General features: G+C 35.3%; 2 protein-coding genes and 1 non-coding gene across 3 annotated transcripts; all 3 read right to left on the bottom strand.

The window, feature by feature from the left end:
- Positions 1–462: 462 nt before the first annotated feature.
- On the bottom strand, positions 463–3,021 carry LOC125221716 (fructose-bisphosphate aldolase 6, cytosolic-like). Its single transcript, XM_048123929.1, has 3 exons — positions 2,864–3,021; positions 1,683–1,910; positions 463–1,569 (listed from the first exon to the last, which is right to left on the bottom strand). The coding sequence occupies exons 1-3, from the start codon at positions 2,889–2,891 to the stop codon at positions 749–751; spliced, it is 1,077 nt and encodes a 358-aa protein (XP_047979886.1). The 5' UTR covers positions 2,892–3,021; the 3' UTR covers positions 463–748.
- A 10,265-nt stretch (positions 3,022–13,286) lies between these two features.
- LOC125223520 (PAN domain-containing protein At5g03700) lies at positions 13,287–15,063 on the bottom strand. The gene has a single exon (XM_048126698.1). It carries the CDS (start codon positions 14,832–14,834, stop codon positions 13,398–13,400), a length of 1,437 nt encoding a protein of 478 aa, XP_047982655.1. The 5' UTR covers positions 14,835–15,063; the 3' UTR covers positions 13,287–13,397.
- Positions 15,064–18,104: 3,041 nt separating this feature from the next.
- TRNAL-AAG lies at positions 18,105–18,185 on the bottom strand. Its single transcript has one exon. It is a non-coding gene; the product is annotated as a tRNA-Leu (tRNA).
- Positions 18,186–18,309: the final 124 nt, after the last annotated feature.

Genomic DNA, 18,309 nt, shown 5'->3' with positions numbered 1-18,309 from the left:
CTTCGGTGGTGGCACGGAGAAAGTACTAATTGGTGCATTAGAGTGGAATCCTCGGCCTAGAATCTAGATGGTAGTAGTATTATTTTGGCACATCCAGATTGACATTTTAAAAAGGGGGGAAACAAGATACATGACCAGAACAGAGTTATAGGAATTATCGCAAACATGTCAACTTTTCTTTTTTACTTTTGAATGGGCAGAATGCGTGTGAATTGTCCACCAATATTAGATATAAAATGCACCAAGAAGTTAGAGCTCAGCTGGCAAAGGTTAGGGTATGGCTGGACCAAGACTGCAGTGTTGGGCTAACTAAAATGTTGAATCAACATTGTAATGGGCCTACAGTAGAACATCAAATGGGCCACATGCATATTGCCCATTTCTACCCGATATTTTAGGAATCAAAACCAAAACAATAAATTCGGAATCAAATCATAACGACACTGGTTTGGCATCAAAGTATTTCAAAAACACTCCACAAATTCCTCTATTAACCGCAATAATGAGCAAATTAAGCTTTGCCAAACATTGGCAAAACAGTTTAAACGCAAAGAAGCAGCTGATAAAAATACAAAAGAAGCAGCAGCTGATAAAAGTACAAAAGAAGCAAACAACAATCGTCCATGCTCCTCGAAACCTTATTAAAGGAGTGTAGAAACCATGAAAATGAGTATAAAAATGCATAAAGTCAACAAACTAGTTATGCTCTCCTTTCAACCGAGAAAATCGAAGGGAAGTCATACTGAATCTAGTACTTGTAGTCCTTGACGTGGAGGCTCTCGGATGCATCCTGGCTCACATTGCTGTCACCCTGGTAGGTTCCAAGAGTGGCTTCTGAGTTGGCCTTGCACCTTGTAAGCAATGCAGCCTGAGCCTTTCCAACATTCTCCTCTTTGCCGGCCCACGCCTTCAGGGTGCTCTGCTGGAGTGCACGTCCGAACGAGAAAGAGAGGGTCCATGGCTTCTTTGTCTTGAGCTTGTTCATGGCATTTAAGTTCCGGGTGGCCTCTTCCTCACTCTGTCCACCAGACAAAAAGACAACAGCAGGAACAGCACAAGGCATTGTTCGTTGCAAAGCACGGACAGTGTACTCAGCAACCACCTCAGGGGCAACCTTGGGAGCATCAGAGCCGGGTGTAACCATGTTGGGCTTCAACAAGGTACCCTCCAACAAGACGTGGTGGTCGTTGAGGGCCTTGTAGCAAGCAGCCAGAACACGCTCTGTCACCTCAGCGCACTTGTTGATGTCGTGGGATCCATCAACAAGGATCTCTGGCTCAACAATTGGTACCAAGCCATTCTCCTGGCAGATGATGGCATAACGGGCCAGACCGTTGGCATTGTCATTGATGGCCAGCTGCGATGGCTCGTTGGGACCAATCTTAAGTACGGCTCTCCATTTAGCAAAACGAGCACCAGCAGCATAGTATTGTTGGCAACGTTGGGCAAGGCCATCAAGACCTTGAGTAGTGGTTTCACCGTTGGTTCCAGCAAGCTCAACGGTACCCTTGTCGACCTTGATACCAGGAAGAACACCTCCCTCATTCAACACATCGACAAAAGGCTTGCCTACAAGCACAGAGAAAACAAATGTAAGATCATTTATAAAATTATATTGTAACAGAAAAATACTAGTTAGAATTAGAATATGATTATTGATTATTAGGCAATAAAGCCAGTACCTGCAGCAGTTTTCTGGTACAGAGTTTCCTCAAAAAGGATCACACCACTCAGGTACTGAAGAGCACCAGGGGCACAGAAGAGAAGTTCACGAAGAGCCCTTCTGTTTGACTCAACATTCTCAACGTTGATGCTCGATAAACGCTTTCCAATTGTTCCAGTTGATTCATCAGCAGCAAGAATACCCTTTCCAGGAGTACCAATGTATGCAGCATTGGCAATTAGTTCATCTGCATATCAAGGATACATTTAAACAACGCAGTATATGAATATATGATAGTAAGTCAATAACATGAAGTAATAAGTAGCAAACATAAACTCACAACTGAATAAGATATTCCTATTCAAGCCTAGATCTCCGGATCAGATCCAAAATATATACACAATGAAAAAAATTATAAGCATGCAACTGAACTAGTAGCAACCAAAATGGGCATAGCAAAATTTAGCAGAATTACTTCAAAGAGAACACATCAGGCCTAGGAGTGTCACCAAATGTTTTCATCTCAGGAATCGCTTAACATAAAACGAGCCAACAAACAGATGAAGAGACAATCACATAACAGATTGTTTGTTAGAACTAATTAACAATTATAAAGCAAGCAAAAATCATCTGGAAAGCATCTCAAAAAAACATAACCAGGATAGCAGCCTCCATTTACATCAGCACAAACTTAGGAATGAAGAATGGAACAAGTACACAGCAACGAATATGAGATCAAAAGCAACTTTAACTAAAGAACAAATAATAAAAATTATCTGACAACTTTGGTTTATCATCAAAGCTTTGGATCGTCAAAAATCACTTGGTACAAAGCACAGTATAGCAACTAAAAACCATCAATCACCAATGAAAAGATCAAGACAATATTTTAACCAATTAGACTCGGATGCAATCGATATACGGTTTAATCCACTTCGCATCAAACACGCCATAAACAACACATGATTAACTACAACTAAACACTACATCCTATTAAACAGAGCAATATACTATCAGATTTACAGATTTAAACTCAGAAAACAGGCTAAATGAAGCGCATCATATCAGATCTGATGAATCAAGCAACAAAACAAATCAAATTAGCGTAATTCCCATAGATCCACTAATAAAAATCAAATAACAACTAAAACTACGGTTTAAAAAAGATAAAAAAGAATCCGAAGATGGCGTAAATCTTACCAGCGTACTTTCCGCGGTAGGCAGTCATGGTTGCAGCTTCAATATATTAGGAGAAGAAAAAGAGAGTGACGGAGAGTTCCAGACAGAGAAATGAGACTTTGGTAGAAGATGTGTAGAAATGGTGGCGAGTATGGTTTTTATAGCAAGGGTGGGGTTTTGGGGGTTGAATCATCGATATTTTCGCCCTGTGTTCAGCCCCTCCTTCAAGAAAACTCTTTTGTTTTCGTCTTTTACTATTTTGACCCTACCGTTCATGGATTCTGATTGTACTATTCTTGTAAATATAATTCTTTTGTTTGGAAAAATGTTATAATTTTGTTTTTGATTCAAATACACGACTATATACAATATAACATCTAAAATTATCATATCTAATAAATATAATCACTTTTTAAAATTAACTTCGTCAATTATTACTATTAAGCTAAATATAAATACTAAGTATATATCATTATTCTACAATTACTACAAGAATTAAGAGATGAGTAATTTTTTATATATTAAGAAATTTGATTAGTTTTTATAATTAAACACATAAATTTAATAATTAAAATTTAAAATTACTTTACATAATAATAATGGCCAAATAAACAAAGCCAAAAAGTTAATTTGAAGGTGGGACGGAATCACAGAGGAAGTATTATCTATATAAAAAATTAGAAATAAATATTATGCCTAAAAGAAACTCCTCTAATTATAATAGAAGAAGTATTATCTCCGTAAAAAATTGTACTTACAAAAGCAGGAGGACATCTCAAACTCTCAATCAATTTGTATCAAATGCAGATCACTCTTTTTTCACAAAAACAAGATATTGCGTCCTTATTTTGGACGGTGTGGAGTTATTCTCATGCTCTATCTTAAACAATTGGCACAAAATGTGATAATGAAGATTAGCTTTCCTAATCAAATTGGCATAAATAACAGTAAAATTGAAAATTGCCACTTTACAACTGACCCAATTCTGTGATTCGTGGTCATTTATGTAATTAAATATTAAAATGATGGGTAGATTATGATTGCATAAAGGCAGAGGTTGGTGAAAAAGGTGGGCTAACCTCACGAGGAGGTTTTAATTTTGCTAGATCCACCTACTAATCTGCTGCAAGAAGCTCATCCAAACACAATTATAATACTGACAATTATGCAATTCTTTTCGACCTTTGTAGTTTGTAATAACAATTTCACATATTGTATGATAATATGATCGTACTTCATTTATGTTTTGGGATGACAAAATTTTACCACAAATTAGAGTGATTCCAGAATAATCATAGTTTTTCAAAATAAATAAACAATTTAATTGCTCAACTAAAGTGATTCAAGAATAATAAAGTAAATAAATTACTTAAAATTCTAATTATTCATAGTGGGATAAATGATTCATTTTGCTTAGACACAAAATTATAAAATATAAAGAAAAACAGTTGGAAAAAATAGTAAAAAAATTAGTCCTACCTATTTACATTAATTTTATAATAAAATGTGAATAAAATAATCACATAAATATAATTTATTTATCAAAATTAATAAAATAAAATAAGGTATATTTAATTATAAACACAAAGCAATAGCTAAACTTGAGTATCTACTTTTATTCATTTCATTTTTATTTTTTTTGCAAACTTTTTGTCGAAAAAGGTACTAGTAATTTATCTAATTATTAAACCACTAGCTAAAGAGAAGAGAAGAAATTTTAAACCAAGTGCCACTCTTGAAAACGGGGTGTGGAGGACCATCTCCAACAATTTACACCAAACTCAAACTCATTTTTGAGTATATACGTCACACCAAAAAGTAGTTTTATTCCAATCATTTACAGCAAATTTAAAATTTACACCATTTTTAGGTTTTTGTCTCACAAAATTTTTGCAGTAACACCATATTTGGTTTTGTTTCACAAAAAACATCAAAAATGGGTTTGAGTTTGGTGTATGATTAGAAGATTTCTACACCAAAACTCATTTATGGAGTACGGTTAGAGATGGTCTAATCAAACAGCGCAACCCCCTTTATACGCACCAATAGCCACACTATTTCACATCGAAAAATCAGTGAAGTGATATTGCAGGATTTCTTAGCGATGCATTAAAAAATACTACTATTCCTTAATGAATTAGTATGTGGAGATAAAATCGTAACCAGTATGACTATAACTTATCATGAAAAGGAAAAATATTTCATTTTAAAATATTTTTTCTTATTTTTCTTAATAAACCTTTCAAGAATTACTAATATAATTGAGCGTCAGCAATTGGGACATAGTTCTCTAATATTTTAGCGCATTAATACATTTCCTAACTCCCAAGCCATGTTCAATGGCTCCATTTAGAATATATTCGAGATCTCAAATCTATATTTTTTAGTGATAAATTTATTCAGTTATTTCCAATAAGTAACCGCCGGTTTGATATAATATACGCATTATTGGGCTTAAAGTTATAAACAGCGTTTACTTATCGGCCTGCTAGCTCTAATATTTAATGGGGAAACATGATATATGCCGTAATCTTGAACATCAGAATCCATACTCACGAAGCGTATAAATTATTAATAAATTTAAAAAAGCATGCTCAACTTGTAAGTCAAATGCTGAGTAGTTATTGGTGATATAGTATATTTACAGGTGTTCTCCGTGTTTATTGCACTCGTCCCTTTGTAGTAGAGACGTTTTATTTCACTAGATCACTAGACCGATCGACTCGAAAGAAGATGCATGATCCATATTCGTGTAAACTAGCCTAAGTAAATTTAGTAGGGATTCACTCCCCACTAGACGATCACATAGGAAGCTCATCAAAATAAAATACGGCATGACACAACATATTTGCAAATTAGGTACTCCACCCATTCTATAGTAGTAGAATCATTTTGCCATTTTGGTACATTCCATAATAGTTGAGTCATTTTCCTTTTTAAAAAGTCAACACATTTCTTTTCATTTACTTTACTTTCTCTTACTTTATTCTCTTACTCTATTCTCTTCATCCCTTTACCTTTTTTATTTCCTACTTTATTCTTCGTTTACTTAACTCACTTAGCACATTTTTTCTTAAATCGCGTGCCGAAAAGAAACGCCTCCACTACTGTGGAGCGGATGGAGTACATCATTCACACTTGAAAAGTATTGCGAAAATTTTAAAAGAAATCCCACAATAGTAGTGTAGAATAGAAAAGCCTGACTCAACAGTTTAGTCTTTCTCTTAATCAAACGTCTCGATCAAATCATTAAACAGCGTGAAAGGCAATCATTTTGAAAAAACAACTAACATACACATTAATCTCAAGAAACAATTAATATAGAATTCATGCGTCCTACGGTTCACTTATGTTTGCGTTCTCTCTTTAGAATTTAAGAACTCGTAATTTAATTATATCAATAGATTTAATTAATCGTGGTCCTTTCTTGGGCTTTGTTGAGTTGGATTATTCGCTGGCGGCGCCGGCCGGCCACTCGTGTCTTTGGAAACTCGTATCATCAGCTTCTTTGTTTTTCTTTTTTCTTCGGAATGCGTTCGAGAATTAAATAAATTAATTCAGGAATTAAACTAATTAATTCCAACATTTTGGCGTATAAACACTGTCTGGAGAAATACTCCTAATAAAACGCAATCCCAAAAAAAAAAAAAAAAAATTTGGGTCCAAGACATGTTATAACCATTAGTCCAACCATTTAATTTACTTGACCCAAAAGATTGAACCTAATACTCCTAATAAAACGCAATCCCAAAAAAAAAAAAGAAATTAATTTGGGTCCAAGACATGTTATAACCATTAGTCCAACCATTTAATTTACTTGACCCAAAAGATTGAACCTAATACTCCTAATAAAACGCAATCCCAAAAAAAAAAAAAGAAATTAATTTGGGTCCAAGACATGTTATAACCATTAGTCCAACCATTTAATTTACTTGACCCAAAAGATTGAAATCAATATGGCCCAACACTCCACAAAATAAAATCGAAAGGCCCAACAAAACTCCTCGGCCCAACCTGATTTATTTATGTCCGATTAGTCATTAAGCAGAGGTCAAAACGTTTTGGTTTACGCAGAGCTGAATAGGAGTAAAGTCATTGGGCTGAAAACCTTTGTTCTTAAATCTATTTTATTCTTAGGTCTAAAATCTAGGAAAATCTTTTTAAAATATTTTATTTCATTAAATAATATTATTTTTAATAATATTTTTTAATTTAGGAATTAAATAATCATTAAAATATTCGTTTATCATTATCTCATCGTGCGAGGTATGCACGCACAACGAACGACCAGAATTCTTCGGCGAGAAGCTCGTCAGAACGGCGATTTCGCCGTCCAGCTTTCCCGGCGGACCGCGCGCTCTGCGCGCCACTTCCTCTTCCCTTCTTTCCCGGCGGAAAACCGCCGAGAAGAACCCTCCATCACCGTCGACCACGCAGTCACGGCCGCGCAGCTCCAGCGAGCTCCCACTGCTCTGACGGTCTTCGCGCGAACCAGCAGCCGCCGCGAACGGCGTGGCTGCTCTCGGTTGGCGACGTCAGGGCTGGGGTGATTAGTGTTTAGGGTCTAGGGTTAGGGTTTTCGGTGGAGTCTCGGCGTCTCGGCAACTCTCGGACAAGCCACCGTGCCTCGTCTCCTCCCCGCGACACAGCAGGTTCCGGCTAGGGCATGCGGTCTCGACCGGCGGCGTGCACGAGCCCATGCTCGTCAGCGCGTCGCCGCGTGATCGCTACCCCTCGGCTCCCACTCGATTCGACACCCTATTCCGACCGTACGTTGCGCGATTCGCTTCGGCGCAAGCGCCGACGAATCGCACGTCTCGTATGATCGAATAATTCAAGTTCTATTGATTCGAATGTTCTTGAGTCCAACATGCATAAAAATAAACAATAAAACACAATAACATGCTTCGTAATCAAATAACACAATCATACATGAAATTCGCGAAATTTAAATCCAAATAATCAGAGCCAAAGACTGGCTCTGATACCAATTGAAGGAACTGGCAGCGGAAGCGGTGCGACGGATTAACATAATTTAACAATTATTGATCGCACAAATAAATCACATAATAATCAGATCTATTTAGCGGATTATTTAGACAAAATCTATTCGCGTAATTCTCACATGTATCATGCTCGAACTTGAATAAATCATACTTTAAGAATATTGAAACCTAAAACATGCTTTTCTACGGAGCAGAAATAATACCTAATTAATTCTCCAAAGAATTGAAGATGGCTAGCAGCTTCTCCACGTGACGCTTTGAATACTATACCACAGATCTTCTCTCTGGTTCCCGAACTGTACTCCGATATCAGTGTGAGCTAATCCCTTAAGTTCCTTTTGGGCCCAGACAGGGATCTATGGAAGGTTTTGGATTTGGGCTCATCCAATTTACTTTTTACTAAATAAATTGAACCCACAATTTAATATAAGCTTAATTGGAATATTACGAGCAACCACTACAGAAGGAATATTGAACTCTCCCCATCCAAATCCGAAATTATAAGTAATTCGGATTTCCGTTTTAACTTTCATTTCCCGCGCTTAAGATAAAAATGTTCATTAATTAATTAATGTCTACTATGGACTTAATTAATTAACTTCTTATTAATTCCAAGAGTGGACTTAGCATGAAACGCTTATTTATTATTCATAGAATAATCAAACTTCAACTAGCTAGGTTACGAATAATAAAACCTTGTTTCGCGCTCCTCTTGAGGACATTATCAAATGAGACTCTCCTCGCGCACGACTCAATATAATAGCAATCCTAACACCGCTAGATATTAATCACCACTACCCAATATATCAGGCTTATTGGGTTACGAAAAACCCGCACCATTTGATAAGTCAAAGTAATGCATACTCAATACCGTATGCTCAATGCTAACCTACATTGATTAAGAAACAAATATTTATCAAGACCTCGCCTTTCAGTAGATAGCCTAAGGACAAGTCTTGCTGTTAGATCCGTTCAGTGTTATACCACACCAATGTCATCTTATTTCAGTAAGGCTTAGAAATATGCGGACTGACATTGCAACCTTTCTCGATGGATAGTCTAATTCCATCTAGGTTGTGAAATTCTTCTTTTTCTTTGTTTAGGACTGACCGTGTTACCTTAAAGTGGACGCCGCCCACAACCGGTCTACTAAAACAAAGACTTGGACCTTGTTAAGTTAACTTATACATTTAAACATGCAATTAACATCCATTAAATGTAAAACATAACAACATTATGACAAAAAATAATCTGTTTTATTCCTTGGAAAATAAAATAAGAGTTTTACAGTATTCAATCACTCGAAACGTGATTTCTAGTATACAAACTCTAACAGGCTACGTCCACGGGCAGAAACTGAGAACAAATTTTATTCAGAGTGTATTCAGACTATGGCTACAGATTGTGGCTATAGATTACAGATTAGCATGAATATTAAATGCCCTACTCCCATTAAATAGGCACACAAGAGATCCTATCATAATTAGGAAACATAATCTTATCCCAATTATGAAACATAATCTATATAGATTCAAGGCATACTAACAAATCTCCACCTTGACTTGAATTCTCTCTCGCAGATGCATCATTACAATGCCAGACGAACAAACGATCTCCCAGTGAATTTTTCGACCTTCATGTTCAGAGCAGGCATCTTGGTCGATTAACACAAAAACCCTAACAGATGCGGAATTCAGAAACCCTAGTTCGAAAACCAGGCTATGATACCAGTTTGTTGTGACAGAATAGAGCAATTGTGTAATCGAGACAAACAGAAATGTAAAGAGACACGAAATTTACGTGGTTCACCAACATTGCGTTGGCTACGTCCACGGGCAGAAACGGAGAACATATTTTATTCAGAGTGTATTCAGACCATGGCTATAGATTGTGGATATAGATTACAGATTAGCAGGATTATTATGTGTCCTACTCCCATATAAATATGCACACAAGAGATCTTATCCTAATTAGGAAACATAATCCTATCCCAATTAAGAAACATAATTTATACAGATTCAAGGCATACTAGCAGTTAATTTCACCAAACTCAAATGTAAATATAGTAGTAATTGTATACTATCAAATTAAAGCGCCTTTGTGCCTGCTGCTTGTATTAGTGTTGTTGTCATCAATTGGATTTAATCTTGTACTTGCCGGGAGATTGGTTTTCTTTGCTTGTTGCCTCTTATTTTGCGAACTGCAGAACCATCCAATGCATCATGTCGCAAAAGTAGGGAGGAAATAATTAGGCGCCAGAAGTAGGTGTTTCTATGGGATCATGCTAACTTTCCACTCACTCACGTATATATGAAACATGGGAAACTAATCTCCACTAATAAGAAGAAACGTGGGAAACCAACTAAGTAGGATTGTATATTTATTAGAATTAATTTCTGAATTTTATATTAATTACATTTACATCCCTTAGCATAAAATGATTATTCAAAACCTCCCAAAACTCCACCTTTATATATTGTATAAATTTGTCCCATATTAACTTGGTGATATTCCAAGTACTAAATTATAGTTCAAATTCTTTTTGCTCGATCAACAAAAGATACTAACACGAAAAATTTGAAAATCCTCAACTCATAACTAGACATGGTTGAATGATAATTTTTCAAACATCGTTTATTTCCACAAAACAAAATTCTCTTGATCGTCCATAAAAGTATAATTTTTTCTTTAACAAAAGAAAACAAACGTGAAATTCGTCTCGAACAAACAAGGTCCTTTCGAGTGCAATTAAACATATAGAAAAAAAGTCGAGACGTGACAGAATCTTCATTCATTAAATTTACTCCAATGAAATATTAATACAAAGTTATGTATATGCAAGTTTAACTTATTTATAACTTATTGTAAACTTTATTTTCAGATAGGTGCTTAGGAACAAGGGAGGACTAAAACAGTCAGCTTGGGAAAATGGAAACTACAACTTTGTGAACTAAAGATTATATATATTTTCTTGCTCAAAAAAAAAAAGATTATATATATTTTCCTTAAAGGCGCAAGTAATATTATTCAACAAAGATTAAAATTTAGAGAACATTACTGTTTTTTATTAGAATGAGTAGTAATATAAGATTCCATTAAATTTACTCCAATGAAATATCAATTTAAATTTATGTATTTGCAAGTTTAACTTATTTATTTATAACTAATTGTGAACTTTATTTTCATATAAAGGACCTAATTAAGGAGGGAGGAGTATTAGTGTATTACAGTCAGCTTTGGATAATGGAAACTACAATTTGTAGTTTAAAAAGTTAACATAAGAGACTCCGTACATAAAATAACATTTCCCTCCAAAAACAGCTCCAATGGCATTTCTAAAATATTTCAGACAAAAATCACTTTATATTAATAAGAGAGAACGTCTTTTTTAGTCCATTAACTTTGTCAAAGTATCATTTTAGATCCATGAATTTTGAAAATATCATTTGAAGTCCGCCAATAATGAGTTAATATCAATCGAAGTATTTTTTTACTATTTCCAAGTTTTTCTAGACGAAAATACCCTCAATATCTTGAAGGGTATGTATTTTTAATAATCTTATCATATACTAATATTTTTTATAAATATTTTTACTATATATTTTTGATGAATTTTCTTAATATAATTTTACCTTCTATATTATCACTTAATTTTGTGACATGCAAGAAAAGTTCCTTATTTAATTTTTTATTATTAAAGAATTTTAAAATATTTTTGAGGTATTACCGTATATCAATATTCAAGTATTGTCTATTGACTGCGACATTAATTTTTATGAGTATTCATACATCAAAATTATTTTCAAATTCTTTAATTATAAAACATTGAAGAAGGAACTTTACTTGCATGTCACAAAATTAAGTGATAATATTGAAGGTCAAATTATATCTAGAAAATTCGTCAAAAATATATAGGAAAAATATTTATAAACACTATGAGTATATGATAAGTTTATTAAAATATATCCCCCTTTATTTTACTTTATTCTCTCTTCACCTCTCTACATTTTTCATTTCCTATTTTATTATTCTTTTACTTAATTCACTTAACACAACTTTTTAATTCCAGTACTGAAAAAAAATGCTTCCACTGCTATGAAACAGAGGGTAGAACCTAGCTATAGAGTTGGGCAGCAATCAATTGATCATGATCCTAATTCGTTATAAAGTATAGAATTAAATTAATACATATATATGGAGTAGTATTTTAGTATAATTTGACTTCGTTTCTAGTTTACATCGACATTTTGATTATTTGATTGTACTTTACTTTTTATAGGTTGGGTGGTTAAAAAGATCTTATGAAACTTCACCAACATTTCTGTAAAGTCAGGCACGCGTACCCAAAATTTGAGAACAAAAATCTTGCTATTATAGAATAATCCATCCGCCCATAAAAATTGAGTACGTTTATCATTTTTGGCCGTTCACAAAAAATAAAACATATTTATTTATAAAAAAATTTCAACAAATAATAATTTTACACATAATTCAATTAACACCCGTTTTCACTTACTTTTTTCCTTCTCTCTTACTTTTTTTCTCTTTGGGGAGTGTTATATTGCTAACTCAAAGATTAATTGTTAACTACAACTCAATAATAGCCATTAGATATTCAAATTAAAGGCCTAGATCATCAACCACAAAATATCAATACGATCAACAAAAAACGTCAATAAGGCTATATGATTAATTCCAATAAAAATCAATAGGGGTATTAATGTCAAGTTAGTTATAGCTAACTTTTAAAAGAAATCTCAAAACTTTAAATTTATATAACATATATCAAATTAAAGATAATTTTATAAGTATTCCAACGATATACTACATGCATATGTTCCGACGCCAAAATTTGAAAATAATTTGAATTTTTTTTTGAATTTTTGTATTTTTTACGAACAGATTTATGTCAATACGCCTGACATAATATGTCAATATTATGCTTGTAAAATGTAAATATGAAAATGTGTTGACATTATTATATCTTTGTATTGATGTATTTCATACACTGTATTGGCATTGTATTAAACCCTAAATTTCTAAACCCTAAATTTGATGTATTTCATGGCAAATTGTAGACCACAAGATTTCTATGCTTATGATCTTAAATTAGTTGTAATTAGCAATTAGGGGATGAGTTAGCAATTGATCACTCCCCTCCTCTCTCTTACTTCATCAATTCTACATTAAAACTTGTGTCATACGCCAATTACTTTATTTCCAAAATTAAGTAAACTTTAGTTAGTGGAGTTTGAACCACAACGTGACGCTGTTTTCTCCCGATTTGAAAAACCAACTGTGCTAGAGTGAAAGGAGCTTTATATATTGACTATGTTTTATAGTGTCTCTATTCAGTTTATTCCACGCTAGCACCATGTAATTAAAATCCATCAACAAACAATCGGAGTGTTAAATATTCAAATATGGATAATAGGAGATGCGCCAAAATCTTGATTTTATACAAAGTGAATAATGGAAAATCAAGTGGATATTTATCCAAACAACCACTAAAACAAATAATGTTAGTCGTGTCGTCATCCCTTACGTCATCATCTCTCACATAATTGAATTGACCTAAAACTTGCTGCCCCCAAATCTTTGTAGGGCCCCACCCCCACCCCACCTTCATCCTCTCCATATCCTTTCACCCCTCTATTTCTCAACTTATACCACCACAGCCCCACAACTCCCGCTAATGCCAAAACTGCCCCAACAAGCAGCCCCACCCACGCCCCCACCTTCTTCTTCCCTGCACCCTCCCGCACCTTAAAATACCCCAGCTTTCCCTCATCCCTCACCGCCACCAGCGTCTCAATGGGATAATCTAGCATGTAGCAGAATCCAGACGAGTTACTGTACACCACTCCCCAGCACGTGCAGTTCCCTTCACACGACCCCTCGCACTCCTCAAACGACGCCGTTCTCTTGTAACCCATGAGTTCTTTATACGGCAATTCCACCCCGGTTCTTCTCAACACCCCGAACCGGTTATTCTCATACCCGCCGCAGAAGTCGCCGGATTTCTTAATATGCGGCGACACGCAGCCGCCGGAGCCGTGAATCGTCCGATTGTCGAGGCAGGAGCAGTCCTTGCCCGGTTCGCATAAACCGTATGACCCGCAAGCGCTGGGTAGGTCGCACGGTTCGGATATTGCTTGGTAATCCAGTACCCAACCCGACCCGGTCCAGTAGTAGCCTTTGAGGTTCCCATCCGGTTCGATCCTGACCCGGCGGATACCCGACACATTCTGCTGAAATGTGTTGAAGGACTGCACATCGACGGGCGGTAGTGACCCGTTTTGGTACATGCCCAAATAGCCGTCGGATTCGAGCACCATGTAAATGGGTCGACCCGGGACGACATCCGCTTTGGCCTGCAGCGCGGTGTGTTTCAAGTAAATCTGATCCGAATCGGAGAATTTGGCGAATAGGCCCATGTAATCGGGGCCCAATCGCATGGAGTAGAGCCCATTCGAAGAGATGAGCGCCATGGCGGTGGTGAAATTCTGATTCTCGACGAGTGTGTCGGAGGGGAAGTCGAAGCTCTGCCACAGCACCGCTGATGCGTCGTCGATTACGAGATTGGACGTGTTTGAGAGCCAGACGCGGTTGCCGGAGGTGTGTGTTGACCAATATACCCCTGTGTGGGGATCGGAGAGAACGAGGCTGCCGTTGAAGAGGAGGTGGGTCGGGTTGGCCCATCTGGGCGATCGGGTCGGGGCGGCCGACCAGAGGGGGACGGAGGACGCCACGTGGAGGATCGAGAGGCTGAGCTCGCCCTGGTTGACTCGGAGGAAACCCAGTGAGTAGGTGGCGGATGAATCGTTGAGCAGAGGCTGGAAATAGGAGACGTCCGGATTGGGAGAGGCTTTGAAATTGAGGCCAAGCCCAAGCGGTGGCGCATCGGCGGCACGTGAGGTCCACGCCAGAGATGTCAAAATGGCCACGAGGAGAAGCTCAATCGCTGATTCAATTTGTAGTTCCATGTCAAACTGATCATGGATATATAGTTTTGGACTGGTGGTGTATTTCCTACACAAAAATGGAGTATGTAGAGAAGCAATGGAGACGTGGTGAGTTTTATATATAGCTCTTATCTTAGCAGTAGCGCACTACTTTGATAAGATATTAAAATCATATTATTATTGTATTAGGCAGAATACAATTAAAGATGCATTGTTTTTTTATTGCATGGCGATGGCATATTACAGAGCAGATAATACTTATATAATTATATTAAATGTTAAATGTTGGAGGATTGGCAGATCCACCTAAAAATGGATAGTTTTATTGAATCAACGTAAATCTGCAAATGCAACTATAATTTCTACCAGTTTCTCCTTAAATCTGCTCCTATATTTTATTACTCCAATATGCCGCATTTTAATTATCTCCAACTTACCAATGCATTAGAATGTGCACTTATTTTTCATGAAAGGATGGTATTAAGAGCACATTTCCTATTGTACCACAACTTTGTTCAAAACTAGGCAGTATAGGTGGAAAATGAAAAGAAAAAAAATATGAATAAACTAGGAGAAAGAAATATAAAAGTATTTAAGTAATAAATTAAAATATTTTTATTATTTTTTTTTAATACGAGACTAGTTTTGGATAACGAATAAAAATGGAAGGATGAAACTATGTAGAACTCCCTCTGTTCTATATTAATAGAGACATTTATTTTCGGCACATATTAAGATAGATATTTAAGTATATAGAGATAATAAAGTAAGAAATACGAAAAGAGAATAAAGTACTCCTTCCGTCCCAATATATTAGACCCCTTTCTTTTGGGCACAAGAATTTATGAGATGTTATTTAGTAGGCTAAATGGAGTTGATAATAAAGTAAATTTTTATCATAAATAGAAATGGCTCAAGTATGTTGGGACATCCCAAAATAGTAATATGAGTTTAATATCTTGGGATGGAGGGAGTAAGAGATAGTATGAAACATTATGAGAGAGAGTGTATAGTGCTTTTCTCCCAATATAGAAATGATTATATTATGTTGGAACGTCTCAAAATGCAATACGGCTCTATTAACATGGAACGGATGGAGTATTTTGGTGGACAAATAACAAAGTAAAGATGAAATATGTACTATCCTTACTTCTCATAATAGAGGTTATACTTGGATGATGACAAAGGATTTTAGGGAATATAGTTTTATATGTTATGTGGAGAGAAAAATATAATTTAACATATTAATATGAGAAAATTCTTTAGAAAAATAATGACATCTTTTGTAGTACATACTAAAAGGAAAACATAACATCTACTTTGAGAATAACGGTGGGTAATATTATGATATTTTTATGGGATAAATTGAAAAGGAAAGTGTGACATATATTTTGTCACTGAAGGTAATACTCCCTCCGTCCTATAAGAGTATGCACTTTTGGTTGAGCACATGTTTTAATGCATAATTGATAAAATAAGAGAGATGTAAAAAGAAAAAATAATTAAAGTATTGTTAGTAGAGAATGCGTCGCGGCTTATTAAATACTCCCTCCGTCCCGCTTAAGATGACACGTTTTCCTTTTTAGTTTGTCCCAACTAAGATGACACATTTCCTTTTTTGGTAACTTTCTCTCTCCAATTAATACACTCAACCATTTTTTCTCACTCCTATTAAAATATCCATATTTCTTTATCTCTCTACTTTAATACTTACACTCACATTCTCTCTCCAATTAAACACTTTAACCAATAACTCCTAAAATCCTGTGCCAGCTAAGCAATGTGTCATTTTAGCCGGGACGGAGGGAGTATAAGAGAGTTTCCAAATTTATAAATTGCATACTTTTGTAGATCTAACTCAAAAAGGAAGGAGTGCATGCTCTTGTAGTACGGTGGAAGTATTATTTTAGTATAGTTTGTAAGACCTAGTGGGGGTAGGGGCTAGACGTTGTTTATACTATATGTAGTCGAAAGTCAACCTTGATGTCGAACAAAATTTACTACTACAACATTTAATTCGATATTATGATGTTTTCTGACTTTCATCTCATCTCCTCTCTATTAATAGTAGGGTAACAAAATGTCAACTCTTTAAGTTTCCCAACTGCTTGTATGAATAGCTACTACAAAATTAATTATGGTTGAAAACTCCATCTGTATGTGCTCATTCAGTTACAAGTGGTTATGAAATTGTACATCACAAGTTGCAGATATACTAGATGTAGAGTATTAATTATTAGGTGACGAACTCTGGGAAATCTCCTATGACCTCTCTATTGATCATTTCCCTTTTATGAAAAAAACTCATACTCCATTAGGTTTTGCTCTTACCTGCTATTACTGATTAGTCTGCTATATTTAGTTTGACATTACTTCAAAAAATTAAGTACTCTTATTTTTTAAGTATCGATCTACGGTGCTCATCTTAGAATCTAAAGGACTATTTTGATGAAAAATCATTAAACATTCAAACTCAATTATAGCTAGTCAAATCTGACCTCTCCAAGTTTTTCTATTTGCTATTTCTACTAGACTCGCTTTGTTAGTTTGAACTATGTTAATAAAGTAAATGGAGTTAGATGTGTCATCTAGATCCAACGGTGGGACACGTGAGTTGACTATTTATATGATAGTGGTCACATATAAATTTATAGTCTTATCACTTTTTGAATTCATCTACAATTAAGGAAAGTATAGGGCATAACATGATTAGTCAAAACCGAAAGAAACATGCCACATCTGAAAGCTCCATCTAACCAACTCTTTATATTTATATCATGCATTACAAGTACGTGGAATATAATACTTCATCGGTACATCACTTTACCAATTTTACATTAAAACTCGTCTTGAATTCAAAATGCATATTATTTAGGTACGAAGGGAGTAGTAATGTAAATTATCATTATTTTTTACGTAAAAAGTGCACTCGTTTTAGAAACATAATTTCAAATTGTACCTTTTCATCATGTGGTGTGAAATGAAAGAAAGGATTTAAATTCTGGACTCTAGTGTGAAATGAAAGAAAGGGTTTAAATTCCGGACTCTAAATACTCTCAATTTACATAAATATAGAGTAGTAGTATAATTCTTGTAACAAAATATGGAAGAGCTTAAGTAATTTTCAGACTATTCAATATTCCATTGTGAACAAAATATATTATGGGCCGAAAATATAACGTAATTGGGCTGACCTGCAAGTTGCAACTCATTGCAAGCCTAAATCCTTACATACAACTATTTAATAAATTTGAGTTGAAAATAAAATGTCGAAAATTTTAGAAAAATTTATGTTGAGAGTGGGATTTGAACCCACGCCCTTTCGGACCAGAACCTTAATCTGGCGCCTTAGACCAACTCGGCCATCTCAACACGACATATTCAAGCTGCTAAGTTATTTACAAGACCAAGAAATTCAACTAAGCACATCTGACATCTTCAAGTCCTGGATTAATTATGTTCTGTAGTTACTTAATTAGTAGGCTAGTATATTTTT

Source organism: Salvia hispanica, chromosome 4 (genome assembly GCF_023119035.1).
Source record: "Salvia hispanica cultivar TCC Black 2014 chromosome 4, UniMelb_Shisp_WGS_1.0, whole genome shotgun sequence".
In the NCBI taxonomy this organism is placed as follows: domain Eukaryota; kingdom Viridiplantae; phylum Streptophyta; class Magnoliopsida; order Lamiales; family Lamiaceae; genus Salvia; species Salvia hispanica.
Note: the sequence above shows the minus strand (reverse complement) of the source record. Positions and strands in the feature narration are given on the sequence as shown.

What these genes read in the sequence shown, in the direction of transcription:
- LOC125221716 (XM_048123929.1), bottom strand. Translation starts at nt 2,891, where the DNA reads ATGACTGCCTACCGCGGAAAGTACGCTG. An exon ending in CTACCGCGGAAAGTACGCTG is followed by an intron (nt 1,911 to 2,863) that starts GTAAGATTTACG and finishes CTTGATATGCAG; the next exon opens with ATGAACTAATTGCCAATGCT. An exon ending in GTACCAGAAAACTGCTGCAG is followed by an intron (nt 1,570 to 1,682) that starts GTACTGGCTTTA and finishes CTGTGCTTGTAG; the next exon opens with GCAAGCCTTTTGTCGATGTG.
- LOC125223520 (XM_048126698.1), bottom strand. Translation starts at nt 14,834, where the DNA reads ATGGAACTACAAATTGAATCAGCGATTGAGCTTCTCCTCGTGGCCATT.